The 12,849-nt window shown below is 43.2% G+C and overlaps 1 protein-coding gene across 1 annotated transcript in view; it reads right to left on the bottom strand.

The window, feature by feature from the left end:
* The window catches only part of SEMA5B (semaphorin 5B), a 402,471-nt gene that overhangs the window by 21,136 nt on the left and 368,486 nt on the right, over positions 1-12,849 (bottom strand). The window contains exons 18-21 of the mRNA XM_063116674.1: positions 11,773-11,991; positions 8,856-9,026; positions 7,940-8,089; positions 6,045-6,089 (exon numbers count right to left, since the gene is read on the bottom strand). Coding sequence (XP_062972744.1) covers positions 6,045-6,089; positions 7,940-8,089; positions 8,856-9,026; positions 11,773-11,991 — 585 coding nt within the window. The remainder of the gene's footprint in view (positions 1-6,044; positions 6,090-7,939; positions 8,090-8,855; positions 9,027-11,772; positions 11,992-12,849) is intronic.

Raw genomic sequence — 12,849 nt, 5'->3', positions numbered from 1 at the left:
AATGTCTTTTCCTGAGGGTTGGATCCAGGATCTCCCTTTTGTAAGAGAAAGGGCTCCAGTCATGGAAGGTCCCTAGGCCCAAATTTAGGGGACCCCTCCCCCACATACCACAGCTCACTCTATTCAGCAGGGTCTCATGACACTCTGTGTAGCATTTTCAGGGGGCTGCAGGGGGAAGGAAGGAGTCCACTTCCATCAGGGAAGTTGATCCAGAGTAAATCTGGATCCAACCGCTTGTCTTCCCAATGATCAGTGCCACATGGACAAGAGGACTGTCCCCCAGAAACGTACCAATCTAGAGGACAACGTCGTATTTTCTATTGAATTTCTTCTGGGAATCCTTGCATAATAACCATGTTTTTCAGGGTAAAACCAGTCATAAATTGTCACCACGAAAAAATATTTCAACTGCTACAGGATGAATGACATCAATCAACTACCAGAGGATAATTTTCTGCTTCCTTGCCACAAGGAAAATGCAATTCAGAATTCAGCCAATATCTTGTATTGTAACACCAAAAGATGTACACTTCCCTTCCCTCAGTATCAGGCTGCTCATCGTAGTTTTAATGGGAACATATCATGCTTTCTTAAAGGCCTTTCTTTCTACTTCTGTTGATATTGAAACTAAGCATTATGCTGACAACCAGAGAAAAGAGGCATATAAACAACATACACCAATGGGTTCCAAAGAATGTGCCTGGCATGGAAATAGGGAGATGGGGAAAATCCAGCATTTCCCTAATTGGAAGGGGGAAAGACCTTCAGGGCTGCCTAAAAGAAGGAAGGAAGGGATAAGAGGATGTGGCTGATAACATGAGGCAGAAATAGGACTCACTCCAGATTTGAGGGGGAACTTGGCTAAAGTACAAAATGCCTCCATGGCAGCCCCCCCCCCTTTACAGAGCAGTCATGGCAGCCAGCAGCAACAACAATTTAAGGCGTGGCTGCCATTTTAATTTCCCAATAGACCTTGATAACCAGCAACTTTTGTTTCTGCTTTGCAGGTCTGAATGGAACAACTGAGTTAAACATTTTCAGTGTTTTGGCCTATAATTTTGACCAAGTTCTTATCCCACAGACAAAGACCATTGTGGTTGAAACCCAGCTGGATGTGTGTAACCTTCCATATGTCTAGTAGAAACCAATGAAATGTGTAGTTTCCATTTAGTACTTGTCGACTGTTTAGCTTCTATTTTGGTATAATTTTATGTTGTGTTAAATCATCATTTTTAAGAATTATTATTCATGTTTACGATCACTTGTCATGCTTAGCAGTATGGATTAGCTATTTCTTAGTTTGCATAGTGGAAGCTGCATTTGAACTTTGTACTGGAGTAACACTATGTCAGTGACTTTGTGGGAAAATTTAAATGGTGGTCAAATACCCAGTGCACACAGCTGGAAGAAAAATTAGCGCTGGTCCCTCTGGGGTCCTGGAAGCTGCCCAAGGATGCCAGGCACTGACACCAAATTTGGGCAGAAAGCTGTAATTTGCCATCACTACTGAATGACACTATGAGAAGACGAGCTCCTTGCCCTGGCCATCAGCGCCTTGCCCTTGGGCTGAAAGAGGTTCTCCACCCTCTGGTGGATACTCTCCAAGCTATCTAAGCCAAGGGATCTGTCTGGGAGAAAAACAGAAGACAGCAAGGATAAGGGATAATATTCTTTGTCTCTTGGCTTGATTTCATGATGAGCAGTGAAGGCAGAGTCTCAGCTGGAAGTTGAAATTGTTGAGGCAGGTACCATGCAAAGATTTCAAAGAGAAAAGCTCCTGGGGTATAAAACATTTCCAACACAAATCAGTAGACCTATAGATTTCAAATGTTTCCACTCCTTAGGTTGCCAAGAAGATACACGACCGAGTGCAGTGCAGAAATGCAGCACTCAGTTAAAAGTTGTTGAGAAAGATGAATGTAAAAAAGGGGAAAGGGATGATTTTTTAAAAAGTGAGCAAAGAGTTTTCAGAATCACAGAATTGGAAGGCCACCTGAGGATTTGTTTAAGTTAAGATAGGGTTTCTTATGCCCTTCCTACGGTATCAATGTATCTTGGTTTTGTACCTCTTGAACTGTTGTGGTTCTCTCCAAGGAATCCTGAAAGTTGCAGCTGGTGAGGTGCTGGGAATTCTCTGTTTTGGCTGTACTGAATAGTTTATTCCTGAAAACTGCCTCGTTTGTGCCCCCTACAAGGTCTTTCTATTTTTCAGGTGTGCCACCATGTCATTTTGCTACGCATCTGGATAATATGCTTTGAATCTACAGGTGGCTGGTTTCCACAGTAAGGCTTTCTTGGTTATTGCTTTGGCTCTGTGTGTCAGAGTTTCCCCAGTCCCATCCTGAAAGGCAGAAGGATGAGTTTCTAACGATTATATTTTTGCCAGTTATTGAAGAATGGTAAGGGATAAATAATATTAGTCACAGCGAATGCACATAATAAAACAAGACCGCAAAACAGGAGAGGCCCGTGAAAATATCAATATTGCATAATGATGCATAATGCAATATTATGCAAATATGCATAGTGATGAATATAAGGTTAATAAGGAGACCCTGAGTGGAGGCACACACCTGGCAAGATGAATGAGGGATGCAGAAAGCCAACTGTGCTGTTAATGGAACTGGAGTCCTAATCCCATTGGCTTCCCTGCAGTCACACACCAGGATGAAACTAGATGGGGAATTCTGCTGATGGAGTGTTTGCTTTTTCTGTCTTTGCCATAACGCTTTTTGTGCTGAGAGTGATGGATAAGCAGGCCAAGAGGTGTCCAGGAGGCTGTCCAGGAAACCTACTTATTTGTACAATGGTTTTTTTTGGGGGGGGGGGACAACAGTACCCAAGGCACTTGCCAATGACTCAAAATTTGCTCCTGCCAATTATACCTGCAACAGATCTGGTGCTCATCATAGACAGTTTCGTGACGGCAATAATAATACAAATGTCTTTGTTCCACGTGCATCGGCTCGGCCCTCGGCAATCAGCTGGGGAAAATGTGGAGAGGCTACCTGGAACCAACTTAGCAGTTTGGAGTGGCTTATCTACACTGCAGACATTTCCTGGGGACTGTAGTTTGTGAAGGATGCTAAGAATTCTCTGCTAGAGAACCTTCACCCCCCTCACATGGAAATGGCTCCGTGGTGAGATGGAGTGACAAATCAGTTTCTAAGTCTACAATGCAGATAAAGCCTCCAAGGAAGAATTACTTTTTTTCAAGTGGAAACCTTTGTAGGACTATAAGAGTGTTTTTGCATCATTGTCAGATTCTATCCTGTATTAAAGCCTGTCCTCAAGAGGATAATATTCGGAATGTCTCTGAGGTCAAATGCGTGTTGGTTTTATACTTATTTCTTTGTCATGAGTATTGCAGTTTGGTGAAGTCACTGTTAGGCCTTAGCTAGGCCTAAGGTTTATCCCGGGATTGTCCCTGCCTGATCCCAGGATATCCTCTGTGTCATTTACATGAACAGGGATGACCCCGGAAAGATCCCGGGATAAACCTTAGGTCTAGCTAAGGCCCAAGATACCGGCCCCCAACCCGCATCCCTGATCTACAGTTCCCAGGATTCCCCTGGGGAAAGGAACTGACTATTTAACTAGTTTGAGTGCATTGTGCAAATATAACCAAAGAATATCTTAATGGGCAAGAGAAACAAAACAAGTTCCTTGTTTGTAGCTCAACCGGGCAAAGTTTCTCCATCTATTCAGAAATACCTCAGGTGTCAAAAGGCCACTTCCACGCAGATTAAAACATCAGAGGGAAAAGCTGCCATCCACATTAGCAGGTGGCTCTACTGCGGCAAGCAAGAAATCCCAATTTCCCCTCTGCTCCCTTCAAAAGTCTCTGGTTGTCTCTAGGAGGGCAACTATTTGTGTTAGGAAATTACAATGGCAGATAAATTTAGTGGCAAGGCAATCATTTTAAGGAAACCCAGGTCTTCCATGGGTTGCCTCATCCAGTTTCCATTGGGAACAAAGGCAAAATTTCCATTGATTTTAGGGTTTTTCTACATGAGGCTTTTAACCCACCACTTTACCAAGGCTTTTGCTTCTGGATTCTTTGTGGAATTAAGATCAGCTCCTTTAGATGTGTTTTTATCCCAGGGGGTTTGCTTTTTCTGCCCTTCTATATGTTGGTGTGTGGGGTGGATGTACAAAAAGCCACAGGCTGGAGAGGAAAAGGCCAGAGGCTTCATCTGGTCCACAGGCTGGAGGTTCCCCACCTCTGGTGTAAACGATATCACTTCCGCAGTACTTTTGAGTGCCCCTGATATTTCTCAATGGGTCAACATTCTTTCATTTATCCTTGGACTGAAAACTCTTCTTAACCCTGTCCCTTACATATAAGGTGACCAAACGTTTTGCGAGGGTCTTTTATTTTTTGGTGCTTTTAAAAAGCCTCACACATCTGTTTGTAGTAGCATGAAGCTCGGTGACACTACCTCTCAGCTGGCCAAAGTTCCTACACGAAACAAGAAAAGAGTGGTCTTCGCGATAAGCAGGTATAGGTAAGGACCTACGGAGTACAGTTCAAAATCCCTAAAATTCTGAAAATGCAAATTATCTTATGAAATGTTTTTATAGATTCAATGATGTATACTTAACAAATGTATGCTTTCACAGTCATAGTGACAAATCAACAATTACAATATCAAAGTACAAAATCAAAGTTCCAATTGCAATGTGATATTGTAATTGTTGATTTGTCACTATGACTGTTTGTGAAAGCACACATTTGTTAAGTATACATCATTGAATCTATAAAAACATTTCATAAGATAATTTGCGTTTTCAGAATTTTAGGAATTTTGAACTGTACTCCGTAGGTCCTTACCTACACCAAAGTTCCTACACTCCAGGAAATGGAGCCATTTCCCAGTACTTGCAGGGGACTTTCCATACCCTCCAACCATCCCTCTGACAGCCCTGCTTGGTCTGTTTTCTCCGATTCCCAAGGTGGAGAGGGGGGATGGAGGAAAAGACCAAGGAGAATTTCTTAAAAGGGAAGCACTTCTTAAAAGAGCAACACCTTGGATATTTCTTAAAAGGGCAACGCCAATGCTGGGGTAGGTGGGTAATGATTTGGAATAAGGGAGAAATGATTTGGGGTGAGCTTGAGGGACAGAGGTGTTTGGGAAAGGAATAACCACAGGATCTAGGATGGTTAATGATTTTGTGGGGGTGGAATGAGAAAGGGTGAGAAAGCAAATGAACAGGGGTGAATAGCATACATACATGTGTGTGTCAGAAAGGGAGGGGGTGAGAGGAAATGAATGGTTCGGTAAGGCGCATTTAGCTCTGCCCGTTTTAGGCTTTGGCTCTGCCCATTTTGGTCTGCTCATCGCTGCCATGCAGCCCCTGACAGATTACCCACAATAACCAAAGCAAAAAAGTAACCAAAGCAAATAACCAATGCAGAGTTGGCTACTTGAACCACCATTGGTTATTTCCTTGGCCGCCATTGGTTATTTCGTCAGCCACAGAGTTGCAAGGCAAGAGCAGTCAAAGTGATGGCAGTCCAGCTGGCAGGGTAGATTTTTGGCAGCAATGGCTGATGGGAAGACTGAGTGGGGAGAAAGGGTGGGGGATGAGTGAGTCAACTCCGTGTGGTCTAATAGTCAACTCAATGCTGATCCTAAAGCACACCATGTTGTGTGGGGAGTACCCCCTAGATAAACAACTGTCGAGTTGATTATCACCCCACCGTTAACTACTGTGTTGTCTGAATGCAGCCTGCTCAGGAAAAGGAAGAATTTCTTTTCATCTTTCCCAGTCCATTTCAAACTCAGCTACAATGGAAAGGGCTATGATCTCCCTGGTAATTCATTACTTGGAGAATCTCCCTCCCCCAAATTAAATTCTTATACCAGAAAACTGAATTGCAAATACTTCCCACCACCACCTCTGACTCAGACAATAAGACTCCAGTAGAATTAAGGCTATCAACAGGATGTGAGCTGCAGATTAATGGTTGGGTTGATGCTTCCCAGAAAAGAGTAGTCATGTTAAGATAAAAGTAAGATCTATAGTTAGCTGTACTCTACCTCCACAGTTCGTGCTCTCGTCAATGCTCGAGGCTGGCAGGATTACTAAACAAAGAGAAAAACAGCAGAGGGAAAATGTCATTTTTGTCATCTGCGACATTGTGCAGGCAATTAAAACCCCTTTGCTTGATGCATGGCAAGTTAATCTCTGCTGCAAATGCAGGGCTTCCCAGAGCTCTGGTAAAAAACGGAATGAATTGCAGGAACAAAAACAACAATCCCAACCCTCTTTAACAAAATATACTCCCTATTGCACCAGAAACATTGGCTAGATTGCAAACTATAAAAATACAACATGTAATAAGGAAGGTTTACTTCTGGTATGAACTGTGTAAATTATAAATATCAATACTGAAAGATTCAAGAGAGGAATTTATGCAATTCAAGTTATTTCACAAAGCATCTTAATATATTTGCATATTGTATTACGTGCTTCAGAAACACATTGACCAACACATGACATGGAATACCATGCCCCTGATCAAGAATGGAGCTTGTATCAGAGCATAATTTATCTCAATATCCTCTTTCAACAGCAGAATGTCAGTTTCCTTGCAATTTACTGCCACCAGATATATTGATGGCCACTAGTTTATATGATTTTAAAAAGTGTTAAGGCAATTTTTTGATACAAAGGTGTATCAGCAGCAGAACCGGCTCTATCATTAGGCAGAATGAGGCAGCTGCCTCAGGCAGCAAATACTGAAAGAGCTCTGTTTTTCACAAGGCCTGCCTCGCACCCATGGGCTAGCCTGCTGTACTCAGATGCAGTGAAGGATGCTATCCCTTTGCCGGTGTTGAAGTAAGATTCAACTTCAGCACATTGGCTTCTGTATGTTCTCCTTTGCCTCAAACAGCAAAACGTCTTGGGCCAATGCTGATCATCAGCTGTTATCCATGAGAGCTGAACAGAACTTTCATGCTACCAAATAATGGGGAGAACTGTTGCTTTTATGCTCTTCTCATTGGGTTCCTAGGAACATATACCTGTCCTCTTATCAAATGCTGGATCTGGATCTGAACAAATCCAAGTCTGTTTATATGTACTGAGTTTCTGTTTATGATGCAAAATACACAACTCCCTGGTTATAGCAAAATCAAGACCCTCCTCATAAGCCACAAATCTATGGGAGACGCCTTTCTGTCTGAAGGTTGTTGTCTAATCCACCCAGAGCTAAATAATGCATTTGCAAAATTTGCCAAAATTACCATCTTTTCTTTCCACATCTGCCATCCTAAGCAATGCCTTAATTTCAGTATCTTTCATCCTGCAGAATGCCTTCTCCCTGATATCTTAACCAATGGAATACTAGGCACCATTAAATAAATGCATCAGTTCAGAATGTACAATGTTAAGAATGCCAAATAACTTTTTCAGACAAGCTTTGGAAAGTTCCGCCAGTTATCTCATTAATTAAAGGGACCCTGAAATAGGGATGTTGGGGGGATCTATTGTGCGCATGTTTGAAGCCCGCTGAGCTTTCATGAGCTCAGCCCCCTGGATTGCAGCATGCTTTCCTGCGAGCTGGCCCAACCTAATCTGCATCAAGTAAGGCCAATTTGAGGATTTGTAGAGGAAGGTATATTTGCATCAAAACAAATTTATGCAAATTCCAGCTGCAATTTGTGCAAATGAAGCAAATTCCAGCTGCAATTTGTGCGCATTTCAGCTGCAGTTTGCACAAATTGTTTTTCATGCAAATTTAAAAATCAAACTAAAATCCCCTGATTTCAGAAGAAACCTGCTCTTTGATCTGATAACACAAGCCGAGTCGAGGGGGACAGACGGATCGGAAATCTGCAAACCCCCCAAGGGCTGGATTTCTCAATGATGGACAATGCTAATCTGAACTGAGCTTTTTCCTTGCCTGTTTAACCCATGAACTTGTACCTACCGGGGATCTCATTGTACAAGCAGTCTTGATACTGCGTGCTGTTTCCAGCACACAGGGAAGATCCTGGACTGTGGATTTCACAGTAGCGACTACGATACTGGATCCCATCTTCATTACACAAACCCCATTCAGACCATTCGGACCAACCTCCTTAAAAATAAAGGATACCAGAAATAAGGTAAATTGTGCTGGATGATCACAGTGTCAAAACAAGAAAAGCTGTAAGAGATAAACACCGGGGTGGGGTGGGGGGAGAGATAACATAGCCTGTAAATATGAGAGTCCAGCTGAGCAATTTGACATACATTAACAGAGGAAGAGCCCCAATAAGAAGCAAAAAGTAGACTGAAAAACAGGACAACTGCCTCAAGTTCAACAAGGCCATCTTCTGCGACTCAGAAGAACAGTCCCCGCTATCGATTTATTCTGAAGAGATTAACAGCACGCTATTTAAAATTATTCTTTTTCAACATTACCTTTGATTTCTGTGAGTGGCATTATATCAGTCCTAGGATCCCAAATACATTCTTAAAACATGAATTTTAACTCAAACCCAAATAAAATGTCACCTAATATTCTGTACAGAGGAAAATAGGACTCATGCAGCAACAGTACAGTGGATGAAAAGCAGCTGGTGGAACAGCATGTTCTGGCTCTGCTTTTTCCATCCAAACTGCTGCCATAGTCTCTTAGAAAGTGGTGAACAAGATTGCCCCTCGGGAGAACTATAACAACAGCCCATGGGTGCTGGAGCAAAGCAATTCAATGTTGAAAATTATCCGAAATACTCGCAGTTGTGCCAAGGTATTACTTACTTACAACTTTATTTTTAAGAGGATATTTGCATTTTACTTCTGGCTCTAATCTCCTTTCCGCAGCATCAAAATCAAAACAGAGGAAATAAAAAATAAAGTACCTTCACACAAGTGTGTATTGCACAGTGCTTCCTCTGTGTGCAGCCCAATGCAGATATCCTCCCCGTTAGATGGCGCTGGATTGGTGCAGGTTCGAGTGCGCTGGTAGTGCCCACCTCCACAAGTCGCTGAGCACTGAGACCAAGGAGTCCAGCAGGACCAGGAGCCTTTCACTAAGGATGATGGAAAACAAAATAAAATTTATGCACCTTTTCAAGCAATGTGTTTATTCCATCTCAACTGAAACAACAGAACTGCCGCAAGAACGAGGAGCAGAAAGCTACGATGGATCATGCTACATAAATATTCTATTTTTAAATTTTATTTATTACTATATTTATATAGATGTCTCATAATGCAAGTTCTCTGGATGGCTCACAAAACAAATACAATATAAAGAGAGCAATCCTATGGCCCCTAAACAGAGTCTGGGGTGCTGTAGGACAGTTCAGATTCCTGGATCCAAGGTCAGAGACAGCTCTCCAACCTTGGATCCAGGAGTCTAGGATCTCCACCTCCTCCGCCTCTTCCTCAATGCTGGCGTGGAGAGAACCACAGCAGCTGCCTCTCTCCAAGGCCGCAAAGGCATGCCAAGGGGCAGGGAGGGGGGTTATACTATATCCCCAGGCCTCCCCAGCCTCTTCCCCTTCCCCTTCCTGTCACCTCAGCTAGATGGGCAAAAAAGCCCATCTAGCAAAAATAAGAGTGGGAAAAGTGTGGAGGGGAAGATCACCTCCACTGCACCTCCTGCTCTGCGTTGGATGGCCATAAGCTTCTGAGTTCAGAGGCATACAGCCATCCTCAAAGGATTGCACCCTAAAAATAAAATATGAAACTAGAAAAACTTCTATAACTAAAATAAAAAGTAAAAACACAGATTGTAGCCTGAGAGTTCTAGACTATAAAATATACATTTTTAAAAAAGCCTGGGTGAACAGAAATAACCTTTACCTAGTGCTGAAAGGATCATGAATATGGTGCCAGGCAAACCTCTCTGGGAAAGCTCACCCATAACCAGGATGCCACTACCAAAAAGGCCCTCTCCCTAGTGCTTACCCACCTCACTTCATTTGGCAGAGGCCCTTGGAGCAGGGCCTCTGGAGATGTTAAGGTTTGGAAAGATACATATGAGAGAAGGTGTTTGGGGCTTTAGGGTTAAGGATTAAAACCAGTGCTTTAAAATGGACCCAGCAATGGACTGGGAGTTGGCATAGCTGACAAAGCACAGTCGTATCTTGAAGCCATATTCTGGGCCAACTGCAGTTTCTGAACCATTTTTAAAGGTGGCCCCATGTACAATGCATTGCAATAATCTAAACAGAAAGCAGGTGAGTATTTGTGTAGTTACTACATAGAATCACCAATAAACTTTTGCTCACGGCTTACAATTACCTGTTGGGTTCTTCCTCTACACAAAGACTTCTGGTCAACTGCCACACACCCTCCCCAAAACCAAATTCTGAAGGAAGAGGGAGGGGAGGTGTATGTCTGGAATGCAAAAGTCATGATTCCTCTTCTTAAACATAGACTCCAGTCCCAGTTTCCCTCGCCATGCCATGTGTAGCTGTCTTAGAAAAAGGAAAGGTCACCAAGACATTTTTAAAGATACCAATGGTGATCAGATGTTTGTAGGGTAAGCCTTAACTTGATAAATAAAGCAGTCCAGGATACAGTCCATCCGCTGCTAGGGTTTGAAAAGGGAGAGGAGAAAAAGGGTTTTCCTTTATCATCCCAGTCCATGAAGCAACAGGACCATAAATCCACATCCAAGCACCAGTTACCCAGGAAATAATATTCCCTGTTTGCCAGCCAGGAAAGGGCAACTAAAACCCCTTCTTGAAAACAAGCAAATCAACCCCCCGCAAAATGGGGACAGATGTCAAAGGCCCTGATGCAGTCCCCAAGCTGTTTATTTAACTCAAGACATCTCTGATTCTACGCAGCTCTCCGTTTACAAGGCTAAAGGTAGATGTAATGTTGTTTTTGTTTTTACAGCACTGAGATTTATTTGGAAGCACCTGCTCTTTGTATAATGGAAATGTTCCTTTCCTATCCCAGTTGAACTTATAGCCACAGACTGCGTTCGGACAACACAATAGTCAATGGTGTGTTAATGTCAACACCACAGTTGATTATCGAGGGGGTACTCCCCACACATGATTATAATCAACCCTGGTGTAGATTAAGGCCAGCGTCAAGTTGACTATTCAATCAATGGTGTCTTTGATTGACACATCCCTTGCCCTCTCTCCTCCCCTCAGTTCTCCTGCTGGTATCCCATCAGCCATTGCAAGTTCTGCCGGCTGGACTAGAGCAGCAGACGCCGCTTGCCAGGGGACTCTGTAGTTTCTGAAAATAACAAGTCTGTGTGGCAACTGTGTGTGCCCAACACATGACACGATAACCAACAGTTGTTCAAATAATCAACTGTGCACAGCGTCACAGTTATTTGCATTGGTTATTTCGTCCAAATAACCAACCACGGTATGAAAATGTCCTGACAGACGACACAATAACCCACCATTGACTATTTAAACCACCATTGACTACTTAAACCACTGCTGGTTATCGTGTCATCCAAAGCCAGTCACCGTGTGGCATGGCTTCCATCCTGCACGTGCACACGCCAATGCAAACATCAGGGCCAGCCCTGGTATGCAGCAAGTTGAAGCATCCTGCATGAGGTGTGTGTGGGGAGGGGGGAAGGTTATATGAAGACAGGAATTGGTGCCCGAATAGAGCAACAAGACTTTTTCAACTGTTGGCCCTACTGAGGAAGGAGGAGCATCATTTCTGCTCCAGATAACAAAATGTCTCAGGCAGCATTGACACATGGCAGAGCATAGAGTAGTAGAACAGTGTTTAGCACACTCTTGGCACTGACTAAATGTTAAAGCCAAAAGAGGAGAAGATATTTACCTGGGCAGGGATGTGGGTTACAATCCTGATATTCCATTGCAGATCCTATACAAGGTAGGCCGCCATTTTTGGGTTCTGGGTTGGTGCATGTTCGCTTCCTGGTCCTGAAGCCCAGCTCACAGTCTCGGGAACAGGAGGACCAGCCTCCCCAAAAGGACCAGCCACCACTGATAATCCTAATAGAGGTCTTGCCACTCTTCAGAAGGTCATCAACTAGAGCTTGGGTTTGTGCGGGGGGGGGGGGGAGGGAGGAGAGAAGAATTGGGGGATTAAACACCCAAATACAGACATAAACATATACCTGAAAAGTTCAGGCATGCTCTCATTTCACATTTGTGCTTGCTAGGACAACTACGCCACCTCCAGTTGGTGGGTCTGAAGAGCCCCACCCTTCCTCTGAACTTTGAGGTTAAATGGTGCTCCCTGCCCTCTCCACAGCTAGGGGCTGATGGGCCACTCTATTGCCCAGAGTACCTCAGCCAAAGCTCTCTGTTGCCCTTTTCCAAGCAAGTAAGGGATAGAGAGGGCTTCTTTGGCTACTGCAATGCTGAGACGCCAGGAGCCCTTCAGCCACTTAGCAGACAAACTGCAGAAAAGGAAGAAGGGAGCATTCTTGGCTGTGTAACACTAAATCAGCAAGCTGCCCTCCTGCCTTAAGTGCAGCTCAGTGACAAGGGTGAAAGGGGGAGAGAAGGATTCTGGCAACCACAAGTTTTCAGTTTGGCTACCAAGGCCAGCCAAACATTGTGAACCCTGTGCCATTTATTTATTTATTACATTTCTAATCTGCCCAATAACTAATATTCTCTAGGAGGATTACAAAGAGTATAAAAACTAAAACACCATCGAAGAACTTTTAAAAATATACAACACAATACAAATATTTAAAAGAATAATAATGCAAAACAATGAACAGCACAGGAATTGATAAAACAGCAATAATAACCTAGACCTAGGTCTCTAAAAGCTAGGCCTCCAACTGTATCATACTGGCCATATTAGATGTCAATCAATTAATGAATTCAGTTTTGAAACAGAATTTGTGTTTCTGTCCACCTAAACCTTGATACTTATAGA

The sequence above is a fragment of the Elgaria multicarinata genome, chromosome 2 (assembly GCF_023053635.1).
Source record: "Elgaria multicarinata webbii isolate HBS135686 ecotype San Diego chromosome 2, rElgMul1.1.pri, whole genome shotgun sequence".
In the NCBI taxonomy this organism is placed as follows: domain Eukaryota; kingdom Metazoa; phylum Chordata; class Lepidosauria; order Squamata; family Anguidae; genus Elgaria; species Elgaria multicarinata.
This window is presented reverse-complemented; position numbering and strand designations above follow the sequence as displayed.